The sequence below is a fragment of the Hipposideros armiger genome, unplaced genomic scaffold, assembly GCF_001890085.2.
Source record: "Hipposideros armiger isolate ML-2016 unplaced genomic scaffold, ASM189008v1 scaffold_257, whole genome shotgun sequence".
In the NCBI taxonomy this organism is placed as follows: domain Eukaryota; kingdom Metazoa; phylum Chordata; class Mammalia; order Chiroptera; family Hipposideridae; genus Hipposideros; species Hipposideros armiger.
The window spans coordinates 694893-708721 of record NW_017731607.1 but is presented as its reverse complement, the minus strand read 5'-3'; the positions used below and the strand labels follow the sequence as shown (position 1 = coordinate 708721).

Here is a 13829-nt window from a genome sequence, read left to right as displayed (position 1 = left end):
CCTATGCCCTAGAGTTTCATTATGTCTTCCAGTAGTGGGCCTAGTCTCTTAAGCTGCCTAGAACTGGAGGAGATTTTGCCAGAGGAGTTGGTGTTTAGAGGTGCAAGAGGTCAGTGATACGGTGGTTTCGGGTTTGTGTTTTCTATATAGTTATTTACCAGTGTACCTTGATTATATTTACAATGTAATTCCAAGATTGCTTAGTGGTTAGGAGCAGGCTCCAGAACCAGAATGCCTGGTTTTGATTCTCAGCTCTGCCATTTAATACTTGTGTGACCTGGAGCAAGCTATTTAACTCCTCAAAACCCCCATCCATAAAATGAGGTGATACAGAGTTGTCCAAAATAAATGTAAGCACTTGGAAATTGCTTAGATCCATCATACATCAGGTTAGATGGTACATAAGGCTTAGCCGTTTTCCCCAGCCACACAATTTCCCTTCCTACAGGCAATCTGTTGTACTGGCTTCCAGTGTATTCTTTCAGGGATGGGGTGTGTGTGTGTGTAAGATGTATATACACAAGCAAATTCACATATATACCACATATAATTGAATCTAAGATGTCATCAGTTACAAGATGCATTGTTGTATTATGTTCCAGTAAGTTAAACTATGATACTTTATTTATCAGATTTCATTCAAATGAAAAGAAATGTGCTTCTTAGAAGTAATGAAATTCTTAGAATAATATTCTATTTCCCTCCTTTAAACAAATAATATCAAACTGTATAAATTGTTCTGCACTTTGCTTTTTTCACTAAACAATATAATACCTCTTAGAGAATTTTTTATGTAAGTACATAAATACTTACCCCTTTTTAATGGCCTTTTAGTATTCCTTTGGATGGATTAGTGGACACTTAGATTTTTGTTTACTGTCTTTTGCTTTATAAACAATGCTTCAGTCAGTAAATACATGCATTATTTCTCTCAAGCACAAGTAAATCTGAAAGAAAAGTGTAAGTGCCAAGTCAGTTTTGCATTTGCTATTTTCATAGCAGTTGCCAAATAGCCTTCCTTAAAGAGTATACCAATTTACATACCCATCATCGATAATTCTCACACCCATGCCAAATGGATGTTGGCTGTTTATATTGCAAAAAAATTCTCTTCTGATTTCTAATTTTTAATTTTGTAGAATGTTCATGAAGAAGTCTTACAAGAGTATCAGAAGATTAAGCAGGTAGGTATTAGCACTGTGGGGATATTTTGACCTATAGTTGGGAAATGATACAAATTCTGCAACCTGATTCTTCACTGCTTTTGTCATCCGCAGTCTAGTCCCAATTACCATGAAGAAAAATACAGATGCGAGTATCTTCATAACAAGCTGGCTCACATCAAAAGACTAATAGGTGAATTTGACCAACAACAAGCAGAGTCATGGCACTAGAGCTCTGCTTGACCAGAAGATGTGAATAAACTTAAGCTTATTTATTTAAAATTCCAAATGAGTTACTCTAAGATTCTAAAGAAATGAAACTTTGCCTGTTAAAAGTTTCTGTATTTGTAAACTTGAGTTACTTTTTTTGTTTTTGGTTTTTTTTTTCCATTTTACTTTGCTTCCCTGCATTTTTGAAGCTGCTTTTTCTGGTCCTTTTACCTCCCTCCAGACTTGTGTTTGTCAATAGAAGTAAAATTTTTTAGATTTACTGGGGATCCAGTATCTACACTTCAAATTAGTTTTTTCTCCCTTAAAAAACTTGTCATTAGACATGATTTTTTTTTTTTTTTTAGATATTGGGGATCCAGTGTCCACACTTCAAAGTTATGTGTGTTTAAAAAAAAAACAAAAAAAACAACAACAAAAAAACAGTAATGTGCAAGGTGAAATGCTTTTGGATAAACATAAGCCTATTTTCTGACGTTTCTTAATGCGTACTCTTTGCCTTAAATGGTAGAATATTTAGAAATTTGCACAAAATACAAAAAAAAATTAAAGCATTGTTTTGGAGGGTTAAGAAATAGGAAGGTGTATAAGGATGTAAATGTGTATAGCTTCACATACACACGTGTATGTACAGGCTGATCTGATCCAGAACAGTAAACCCGCCCTGTAGGTTAACCCCCCACTGCAATGGTTGCCTTAAGGTGTTTGCTAGTTGTGTGCATAGTGTGGTTAAGCGTTAGCTACACTGCTTCCCCGCTGCCTGGAGCAGCGGGGAAGCACCCTGTGGCCTACCAGCGTCTGAGAGCGTGTGCGCGACCTGTGTGTGTGCAGAGGTGGCGTGGATGTGAGCGTGCGTGAAGGAAACAAAGCTGCTACTTTCAGTAGGCCAAACGCTCAGGTTAAACAACTGACGAGTGTTACTGTAGGGTTTTTGTTTTGTTTTGTTTTTTCTGTCAAATTGCTACTTCTATTGTGGAAGACAAAAGCATTTCCATTTCAACAGTTTGTCAGCTTTATTGTTGGGCAAAATTGATATGTTATGAAAATGAAACATATATAGTTTTGGGGCAAAATTATAAAATTAAATGTGTAGGTAACCTATTTATATACTGCTATAAAGTATTTTTTGAAGAGACAGATGCAAAGAAGCTATTACCTACATGAAATGTATATTTAAAGCTTTGTTTTCATCCTGGGTGCCAGGAATATAAAAAAGAGTGGATATATTTACCATAACATACTGTGATTCATCAAACAGCACAAACTTTCATTTCATGGAGTTTATCTGTTGACGTTGATTTAAACTATCACTTGTTTTATCATGTGGGAACATAAGTTATGTCAAAAATATAAGGATTTTGAACTAATGTTGATTCAAGTTGTGTTGTCTTATCGTATTGTTTGTTTTTTTTTTTCAAAGTGCTGCCAGTTAAAAAGGGAAGCATTATGTTTACAAATCTGTTTTGAAATGTTTGCCAAAATTTTGGTAGTATCTTTAATAAAGATGTTTGTCTCCAGCATCCAAAAAATAACTAACTAACTGTGTGTATCGCTGTAAACCAGAAAATGTTAGTATCTAGAAAACCCGAGACAGCATGTAGATGAACTTCTCTCTTTAGAGTTCTTCTTATACATGAACTGGAAAGAGTAATATAGTAAAAGTATACAGGAACGCACAAAGACTGAAACAAGACCCTGTGCACTATAACTTTACTGTGGAAGTTAGATTTCTATGTAGCATGGGCCTCCTAGGAAATTCTATTTCTTTCAGCATTGAGACTCCTGGTGCTCTTCCTTTTACCTCAGAATTGGTACAATCATTATTAAATGTTCATCGATTTCAAACTTTCAGTTGAAAAAAAAGATAGGAAAGGAAACCTAATTGGGGATAATTCGGTCCTCATGTGGTTGTGGAGTCTGCTGAGGGCTTTGTCTGTAGGTAATGACCTCCTCGATGTCATTTCTTGGACATCTCGACCTTTTAATCAAAGATTGTGTGCTGCTATTTGCTGTGAATGGTGTTTCTCAAAAGCAAGGTGCTTGGACCACTGACATCACCCAAATTAGAATCTCCGGGTACAGGGCCCAGGTATCCCCATTTTCACACGTTTCCTCCAGGTGAATTTTGCAAGCTAAAGGAAGAGAACCATTGGCTTGGACGTAGTGCTAAACCATAGGTCTCTAGATCTCAAAGTCTTGAACTGAAGTTGGACAATTGGCTTTGTTTTTTTTGTTTGTTTTGTTTTGTTTTAAAGCCCGTGCCAGTCAGCAGCTACAAATCACTTTTCCCCTCTACACGACGCGAGGCCCTCTCTCAGTTGTTTCACTGCCACCTCTTATTTCGGAACTTGTTTACAAACAAGCCTCCCAATTGGTTCATTGTTAGCCCTTGGAGTTCCTACCCACCTACATCAGCACATCATCTGGTTTACAAATTGGGTAATAATAGAAATTGGAGATGCTTTACAGCTATCCAGCACTGCACACCCGTAGACTTGACCACCAACCTAGAAAAGCCTTAATTTAGATGTTTGTTGTGTACATTGGGCAGATCCTTAAAATGTGTATCTGTCTATCAGTTGCAGATTTACAGAGAGCTGTAAATCTCTGAACCCGCTATTACCTGAGGCTGCTTCTCTTTTGAAGATGGGCATAAGCCTATTAAAATATTTATAATTATCCTTCATCTCCTACTGCTATATTTTTAGATACTCTCAAATAATTGCTGCAGGAATGGGTGGCCATTTAGTATCAGTTCCTCTGTTTAAAGAATTTAGTTTTTTAAGAGAGGAAGTGTAAAACTGCATTGTCAAGATGAATGAATTATATTTCCATCACATTTCACCTAAAATAATTTAAAGCACTCTTGAAGATTTTTACCAACACCCATAAATTAACTCTAGATTGATTGAGCAGCGGATTTAATACAAACCAAAAAGAACACTAACTAGACGTGGTTTTGTTTTTAATGTGAGGGTTTGGTTTCCTATTTTGTTGGTTTTTATTTCTCTTGGCACAGTTTAGAGGGTTAACTGTCCACTGTAAGTAGTGATAGATGTTCAGTATTGGCTCTCTCAAAAGTAATCGGTATGGTCAGTTTATATCATTGCTTCATGCATTGATTATAAAATTTCAGTATTTCCTTTCATCTCTGATTGATCTTTTAACCGTTAGAGTTTTCTTTTCCCTTAAAGTATTTCATCTTATTATGTATAACAAATGCATACTTGCATGCTGGAAGCAACATGTTGAAATGAGACTTAGACACAAATGGTCCATTAGTTCCAGCCCTCTGCTTGGTTGCCCTGCACCTTCCATTACTTTCTTCTTTGTTCTGGGCACTTGGCCGAAACTCTCCAGCCAGCTCACTGTCTTTCTGGCAGTGTGAGTGTTGAGACACGTATGCTCGGTATATGCCTTTCCTACTTTTGCAGTTCTTACAGTTTATCACTTGCCGGAGTGTTACTAAACCTTTTTCTTACGTGTACTGGATGAGGGAAACTACAGCCAGCACTTTGAGAGGAACGTTTAGGGGAAGAATATTAACTGACACTACTAAATGAAGGCAACAGAAGATGTTATCAGTGTTCTTTGTAACCTGAAAACAGAACAAGGCTGTGAGGCTCATTTCAAAATATTTTGAAGTGTTAAAAAACATAGATCTCTGCTGTTTCTCGGTTGTTCCAGCCAAACCATGTTAGGACTCTCGAAGGTAAAATGTCACAGGGTCTTTTCAGTTGTTACTGAGCTCAGCAGCTGTGGTGGCCCCTGTTGTTCTACACCAATTTCAGTTCAATAAAAATGTTAACTTTGCAATTCTGGTACTTGTTTTTCCTTTGTCTCATTTCAAAGCCCGTAAGTTTGTCTTAAAAAAACATCAACAACAACAACACAACGAAGTGCTCTGTGATGCCCTAATGTAAGTGATCTTCCTGGGACAGAGATATCACTTACTGATGACTCAGGAAAATGGGAGCGCAGGGTATGTGCTCTAGGACCCTGCCTGTTTTATACGTGTCAGACATACCCTCCTGAGGCAGCGTGTACTAGGGGAACGAACAGTAACCATACTCTTAGCATTTACTGAGGGTTTTCTGTGGGCTACATACTTTGGGCATGCATTGTCTCATTTTTCCTCACCATGACCCTGTTATACCCATTTTATAGGTGAGTAAACTGAGGCTTAAAGAAGTGAAGAAACTTGCCCATCACACAGCTAGTTAAACGGTGGAGGCTGGGAAGCCTGACCCCTGCGTCTGTGTTCTTAACCACTTTTCCAAACTGCCCTTCATGTGTTGGTAGCTGGTTAGAATAATCTTCACAAAGGGACAATTCTAATCACACTACACAGGCAAGACAAACTTTTCATTCAAAGGACATGAGAAAGTTGAGGTTTGGGGGGTGACGTCTAGTCGATTATTCTCTGAGTTGATTTCATCAGACTTGATAAATTTGAAGGAAGGCCAAGATGCTTTTTGAGAAAAGGTATGTTTCTTTTCTTTTTGAGTGTGTGCAGTATTAACAGTGGGCTATTTGAAGTATATCGGGGCAGTGCAGGTAGAGTCTTGGAATCACACCATTTTCTCGTCAAATAAAAAGGCTGTCTCATTGCAGACTAGCTCTAGGAGGTGTGCCATCTGAATTAGACATAAGGACATTCTCCTAGCTGAATCCTTAACCCCTAGTTTCTACAAGTTTTATGAAGGAATAATGGAGGAGGAAAGGAAGAAAACCTCAGTTAAACATTGGCCTTAAAACCTAGAATGTTTAGTGCCAGCAGTGACTAGTTAGGTTTAGGAGGACTGTCAAGGGTGAATGAAGTTCCTAATGTTATCATTGCGGCAGCAGCCTTACCCCACCCCCCACCCCACCCCCAGACATTTAACATTGTATTTCTCCTTTAACCCCTTTCCTTAGCTGTGAAGTGAACATATGCCTTCTTACTGGGTATGGAAGAGGCTTAATTATTGTTTGTAAAGCACGTGGCAGCTCCATGAAAAACAGCTATCTAAATGATGCATTCTCTGCTGAAGGCAATAGGGAGAGTTTGTTGGAGCATTATTTTTCAGGTGAGAATGGGTCATACTGACTGATTGCAAAGGGGACAAAGGCAGAGAGAGGCTTGAGGTTTCCAGTGGAGTGTTTGGGGTTTGTTCTATTGCATGCTAGGCCTTCCTGTACCTGCCCCACTGGTTTTGTCTTTCTGAGATTGGGCTGGGAGACGCAGCGGCAGTAGGTGGCTCTGCTATTTTATGATTGCTTAATGCTCATGCTGGGGTCAGATGATTCTCTGCTGTGACAGTGGAGATGTGTCACTTAACAACCCCTGCTTGCTTAATTCCACTGGCCAGCCAGGCTGGTTTGTCTTCCTGTAATAAGATGCTTGGTACAATGTGGGCATTTGTTAGATGGACGATAAAAACTCATATCTGGGTCTGTGGAATGTAGGAGAGTGCTTCCTAAAGGTGAGCCCCCGTAATTCACCACCATGTTGGAGCTCTAAAGCTGGGCTCCTAGAGGAACGGCCCAGTACCTTGCTCCACTTCTTGGGTTCCAGTGGGCTTACAGAATTCCACTGTGGTCTAGATAGCAGCGTGCTCTACCCGGCCTGCCTCATCTGATACTCCCACTCTCCACACACCAGGCACACAGGCCTGCCTTCAGGCTCCCCAGTAACCCCTGCTCCGCCTTTCCCAAGCCCTCAATCGTGGCTGTCCCTTCGGCACCACCAGCTCTGCCCTCCACCCCTCTCTCATTTAGCTGAGACCTCCTTACCCTTAAGATCACTGCTTGAACATCACTTCCTCCAGGAAGACTCCCTGACCCTTCAGACTAACTCAGGTCACCCTGCTATCTGCTGTCATCTTACACATCTCCTTTGTGGCATTTATTGGGCTGTCGGAAAAGTCATGACGCATTTTTGCAATGAAAAAAAAAATGCATCATGACTTTTCCAACAACCCAATATTATGATGTATAACTAAGCACTAGTTGTATTATTACTAATTAAGTTCCATGAAAGTAGACACTGTCTTATTCCCTAGGGTGTCCCCAGCGCCTAGCCTCACGCCTGGAATATAGAAGGTACCCAATACTAATATATTGAAAGAATGAACGAACCAAGCGATTCATATATGTCATTTTTTAAATCCATGTGGCCAGAGGGATGGGATTAGTGCAGGAGTCTGCTCTATTATTCATCGTGCCTTGCCACTTTCTCTTCCCGAAGTCCTGATTTAGGAATTAGTCATGGATGGCACTGACCTTACTTCAGGAATCCCTTTACCATGATTAACTTGTTGGCCACCTCCCAAGGGGACATCTCACCCCAACATTGGCATTCTCCCCTCTAGTCACCTCTGAAATATGAGCATCTATCTATATTGGTCTATAATGGTTTGGAATATAGAATGAAATGGTTTAAAAAGTTACTTTTATTATCATAACTGACAGATTGACTTCATTTCCTAATTGTTTTTGCAATGGCTTTTCTCTCACTTCTCAGCGACGTGGGGAGGGCCGCAGCTTCAACATAGCGTTATATATCATTTTCCCATCTTCATTAAAGCATCTTAGCTTGATATTTCTTTAAATTCGATTTGTGCTTTTATTGACATTTGTTTTACGTCTAGCACTTCTGTACCCTCCCAAGTGGCAGACATTTGGAGGGTAATCGAAGGACTTTGGGATTCCTATAATTATAGAGCTAACAGAGCCCATCAACTATCCAGAACAGCGGCCTTCATGGCATAGATGATGAAATGAACACGTTTGGGTGACAGCCCACTACAAAGCCAGATGAGACCCCAGGAGCTTACATACTCTTCCCGGGGAGGGGCTGAGAGCAGCCCAGCAGCCACGACTGGAAAGTGACAGAGGCAGGGACTGGTAGTGAGAGGCACCATTCACAAGCAGTTCAGGACACACAGTCAAGCCTGACAGCGTGGCGTAGAGTCCTGGTTCTGTCACGCAAAAGCTACAGGCCAGTTGATAAAGCCCTCCAGGATCAGTGTCCCACTCCTGAATGGGACAGTACCCACCTCATAGGGTTTTGATAACATACATGTAGAGTGGGGCGTGGCATCTAGTGAGTTTTCTATACATATTTTTATCATTTGTTTTCTAATTATATTTTTCTATCTTTTATTTCGATGGGAGAGTTTTACAGCAATATACCTGATAAACAAGCAGCCATCCAGAACTTAAAACCCTATTGGGTTAATTTAGAGTTTTGCATAACAGTGATTGAGCCCCTATGGTAGATTAACACAACCAAAAACATTTAAAAGTCTCTACTCTCTATCTGATGTGGAATAAGTTTTCTCAGTGAATCTGTTCAAGCACCACGTTAGCATCCCTAAATGTCATGGCTACCAGCAACTTAGATAGAGTGCTGACGCGTTTTTTCCAAACTTGAGCTTAACCATTAATATTCTATCAATTCTCTTTTCCAGTTGTCTTCATAGGGGAGAGCTTTTAAAAGAGCCTTGTTTTCTGTAAGCTTAAGTGTTTCTTGCCACCTAGTTACTACTAGAGGAGGTTGACACGGTTCATTTCAGGTAAGATGCTGTGGGGAGAAGTCTGCTGTGAAAATGACTCCCTTACACCTGTAAGCTTTTCCTTCTCGTCTCAAGGACAGGGCTCCTTTAAGTCAGCCTTGCCAAAGGGGTGCCAAGAGGGTCTTCAGGGGTCTCATGGCCACCTGAGCTACAGAACTCTGCAGTTGAAAACAGCTGTAAGGGGACACTTGGGACTGTTGGCAAAGCGACCTCCTATCCACCCTCACCCTTCCTCTCTCTCCGCCCCTGTTGACAAGCCTTTGTTGCTGTGGTAGCCAATTATCGGCACCCCACCTGCTCCTCCCTTCTCAACTTCCTCTTCTCTCCTCAATGGACTCGCATGGCTCCTCCCTTCTGTGAATGCACACATGTTATCATTTCCCCAATGTCTCTGGTGAAAGATGACTTGGCTTATAGACAGTGAAAAGTCCAGTTCAGAACCAGGGCCCTGCAAACAAGACATGAAAAGTTTAGGAAGGAAAGCTGAAAATGCTTTGTGGCATAGAGAGCAAAGAAGGAAACAGAGTCAGTCCTCCATCCTGGGTCCGAGTCCTAGTTCTGAGATTTACCAAACTGGGACTCGGGACGATTTGCCTACAACCCCGGACCTTCCTTCCATCATCTCTGATAAGTGAGGGTAATACCTACATACCATGGTTCTGTGAAGACAGCGATTGTTCCACTCAACTGGAGGAACTGAGGGCAGCACTCGTTCATTAAGTGACACCATTTATTCTTACACGCGCCCCTACAAACCCATTTTGGTGGCTTGCTCTCTGCTCTCAATGATGAAATCTCTGCCGGGTCTCATAACTCCTCCAGGACAGCTACTCCAAGATGATAAGTCCTTTGGTCAGTTTTAGCATAGGTCTCATTTACGTAACTAATAAGCCTCGTCTTATATAATAGCCAAGACTCTGAAATGCATTTAAAAGTAAAGCTGCCCCCCTCTTTCCGCTTAGGTCTGCTTTAGGCTGGAAGCCGAGTGCTTCTGGCCTTCCTTCCACCACTCAGTGTCCCCCAGGGTGGAAGGAGCGGAGGGACAGGAGAGGTCTCATTTGACAGCAGCGCCTCTGAAATCTGGCCTTGGCTTCCTCTGGGCATTGTCGGAGCCCTTCCTGGGGGCCTCAGAAGGTGCCCTGCTGAACTTCTCCAGCCTCTCGGGGTGCTGCAGGGCCCCTCCTTTGGCCAGCCCTCAAAGAGCACCCTCCCCCCCACTTCTTCAGGCAAGAAGCTAGTCCCTTAGGGCCCCTTTCTAAAGAGCCATGGCCAATATGCCAACTAGAGGTGCCCTTTCTCGTCTCTCACCCACCCTCCCACCTCAACCATAAACAAAAATAAGCACATCTAGTCTGCTACCCACGAAAGTGTAGTGACTTCCTAGATGCACTCTTGACTCCTGTAGGGTTGGTTTTTTCCATTCTGAATCAGACACCAAACCCCTGTGTACTCCAAGCTTGAGAAATCACAAGTCGGGTTTCTTCTTTTTAACCAGTTCATTGAGGTGTGATTGATATGTAAAAAGCTGTACATATTTAACATATACAACTCTGAGTTGGAGAACAAGTATACACCTGTGAAACCATCACCACCATCAAGGCCAGAAACATATCCATCACCTCCCAGTTTCCTCTCACCACTTTAATTATTAGTATGAGTATGAGTGTGTGTGTGTGTGTGTGTGTGTGTGTGTGCTGTAAAAATACTTAACATAAGGTCTACCCTCTTAACAAATTTGAAGTATACAATATAGTATAGTTAGCTACAGGCATTTCTCTGGAGCGGATCTCCAGAACTTACCCTGCAGAACTGAAACGTGTACCCTTTGCCCATCACCTCCCCATTTCCCCCAGGCCTCAGCCCCTGCTGATCACCACTCTACTCTGCTCCTATGAGTGGGACTGTTTTATATTGCACTTATAAGTGAGAAAATACATTATTTGTCTTTCCCTGGCTTATTTCATTTAGAATAACATCCTCCAGGTCCATTCATGTTGTTGCAAATGGCAGGATTTCTTTTCTAGGTTGAATATTAGTCCATTGTGTATACAGAGGGTGCCAAAACATGTACAAACATTTTAAGGAAAAAACTCTTAAAAGTGTAATACTCAATATATACTGATAAGAAAAGATGAATACAAGTCACATTTGACTTCTGCAATTACAAGAGGTGCTCAAAGTGGTTACCATCAGCGTAATTTTAATATAGTTTTCTCCTGTCTTAAAATGTGTATACATATTTTGGGCATACACACACACACACATATACACATATGCCATATTTTCTTCATTCACCCACCCGTAGACATTTAGGTTGTTTCCATATTTTGGCCATTGTGAATAGTGTTGCAATGAGCCTTGGAGTGCAGGTATCCCTTTGAGAACGTAATTTCAATTCCTTGGGATAAACAGTCAGAAGTGGACTTGTTGGGTTATATAGTAGTCCTATTTTTAATTTTTTAAGGAATTTCATACTGTTTTCCATGGTGCCTGTACCAAATTACATTCCCCCCAACAGCGCACCACGTTCCCTTTCCCCCACATCCTCGCCAACATCTAAGTGGTCTTCATGAAGCTGCTCTCATCAGCCCGCGGTGGGGGGAAGCACACTCTCAACTCTACAGAAGCCGGGTTTCCCACATCGGCTGACTTCTTAACGTCAACCCCTTACACCAGTGAGGAGCCAGATACTAGGGAGCAAAAGGGGGTGGTTTTTTTTTTTACAACCTCCAATGTAAGCCCTGCATATGTGGTCCGGCATCTTGCTGTATATTGTGACGACAGATGGCATCCATTGTCTTGTGACTTCAGTCGAAGCTGTCAGAGGGTCCTGTGTTAGACCCTGTTATATACATTGTGAATTTTCAGTCATTCAACAAATATGTATGTGTTTCTAGGCATTGTGTTAGGTAGTGGGGATATATCATTGAACAAGACAAATGTGAATTACATGTATTATCTAATTGTGGTAAATGCTGCAAAATAAAAGGATAGCCATGAGGATAAATGATAAGGGGACATAGGACAGTGGGCCAATGGGGCAAGGCGTCCCTGGGGAAATGGCATGGAAGCTAACACTTGAGGGATGAAGAGGAGATGGATGAGAGGATTGTGTATCAGAGAGAGAACATGTTGGAAAAGTCTTGAGAAGCACTCACTGAATACATGTTTATCCAAATCGTTTTTCATCAACCAAAGCCATTTAGGGTCTTTCTGTTTTGTTTCCCTCCATTGCTGCTTTGCCCTTCCTAAGCATTTCTGGGGAGAGGAAGCCCAGCCATGCTTTCCTCCTGGGGACCAGGCACTTTGGATTATTGCCTTAGCAGAAGCATTTTGGTACTTGGGGTTCTTATATGGTGGCTTTCTCATGTTGATAATAAGTTCTGAGGAAAGTTTCCAAAACAGAGAAATATCCGCTTAGCGGCCAGCGCATCTCAAAACGGTCCGTGAGCTCTCACGTGGGAACGTTTGAGCAAGGGAGGAACAGTGACTCCATCTCTCAGAAATCAGCGGGCCCACCGTCTCCCCTGAGGTCGGAGGCTGGTGCGGAAGGCATGCACAGAGAGCCAAGACTGGCAGGTGCCCTCCATTGGTGGAGATTTCTGGGATTATAGGAAGAAGACTTAGCCACGTTGATAGAGCTCTACCAGCCAGAGGCAGTTTCTCTGACAAAGAAAGAAAATGACATCTGTACCGTTAAAATTACCAACTAGCTCTCTGTTGTCAGCCACCAGGCAAGCCATCTGTGTGCTGTGATTCTAACTAGGTAATTGGTGGGCAAGCAGGAAACTGGAACAAGAGTGATGAGAGAAAGATGCCAGAGGTCAAAGAAGCTGGAAAAAGAGCACTTCTGGGAATGGAAATGAGCAAAAATCGGGAAGTGAGGTGGCTATTTTCTTTTAGATGACTTTATAACATACAGTGCTTTGTGCCTCTTCCAAGCATTTTCACAGCTGTTCTCAACTGGTCCTGCCTTTATTCCTTTACAGCCTGAGGTGGGGAAGCCCACAGAGAAGAAACAGATCCAGAGGGGTCACCGTTCTCAGCACTGGAACAAGAATACAAATCTTGTCACTCTACTGTACCCTACTTCCTACCTTTGTGCCAAAGGAGCTCGCCCTCGGGACTTGCTGCCAATCCCCAAGATTTACCTGTTGACTGAGGGGACCCAGCAAGGTCTCTTCACAGCCCATTCACGTTCTGGCCTCCTGAAATTTAGTTTTTCCTCTAAGAACAGTGACGTTTACCCCTATTTACAGGAGGTCAAATTTCCACGCCCTGCCTCTCCTCTGAGCCAGGTATTCCTCATTGCCCTGACTTCTGCAACTTAGTGAAGACCTCAGTCTGCTATGAAAACACCTCTTTTTCTGCCATCACCACCTTGAGGTCAGGTTATTCCACACATCACTGATGGCCTACCCAGGCTCCCATCCACTGTGGCAACCACCCTGCCCTCCTGTATTCTGCTTACAGGTGGGATGTGCTCCATCATGGCCAGACTGTTTCCACCCAGCAGTGGCAACAGAATCTTAAAGGACAGTCCTGGGCAAGTCAGTGTCACCAGGTTATCTTTCTAACCCACTGACCATGACTGTTATGATCATTCAATAAAAACTTAAAGTTTTCCCTTTGTCTTTATCTGTTGTATAAAAAAAAAGTTATTTCTGCTCTTTACAAAAATTTTAAATAGTATATAGTAAATAAAATAAAAAGCAGAAGGCCTCTAGTCTCACTCATGTACCTTAGGCTCTGGACCTAGCCACTATGAGTACACATCCATGTCCAGTTTTCTCTTTTGTTCAAATAGGATATCAAACTACAGATCCACAGCTTAATTTTTCACTTAGCAACATCACTTGAACATCATTCCATGTTAGTT

At 41.8% G+C, this 13829-nt stretch overlaps 1 protein-coding gene and 1 long non-coding RNA gene across 5 annotated transcripts in view; both read left to right on the top strand.

The window, feature by feature from the left end:
* ELL2 (elongation factor for RNA polymerase II 2) overlaps positions 1-5212 on the top strand; it is a 71797-nt gene extending 66585 nt beyond the window's left edge. For all 4 annotated transcript variants that reach the window (XM_019656278.1, XM_019656277.1, XM_019656276.1 and 1 more), the window contains 2 exons: positions 1140-1184; positions 1278-5212. In XM_019656278.1, coding sequence (XP_019511823.1) covers positions 1140-1184; positions 1278-1394 — 162 coding nt within the window. In that variant the 3' untranslated portion in view covers positions 1395-5212. The remainder of the gene's footprint in view (positions 1-1139; positions 1185-1277) is intronic.
* A 1089-nt stretch (positions 5213-6301) lies between these two features.
* LOC109390148 (uncharacterized) lies at positions 6302-13544 on the top strand. Its single transcript, XR_002125508.1, has 3 exons — positions 6302-6460; positions 8846-8950; positions 12940-13544. It is a non-coding gene; the product is annotated as an uncharacterized LOC109390148 (long non-coding RNA).
* Positions 13545-13829: the final 285 nt, after the last annotated feature.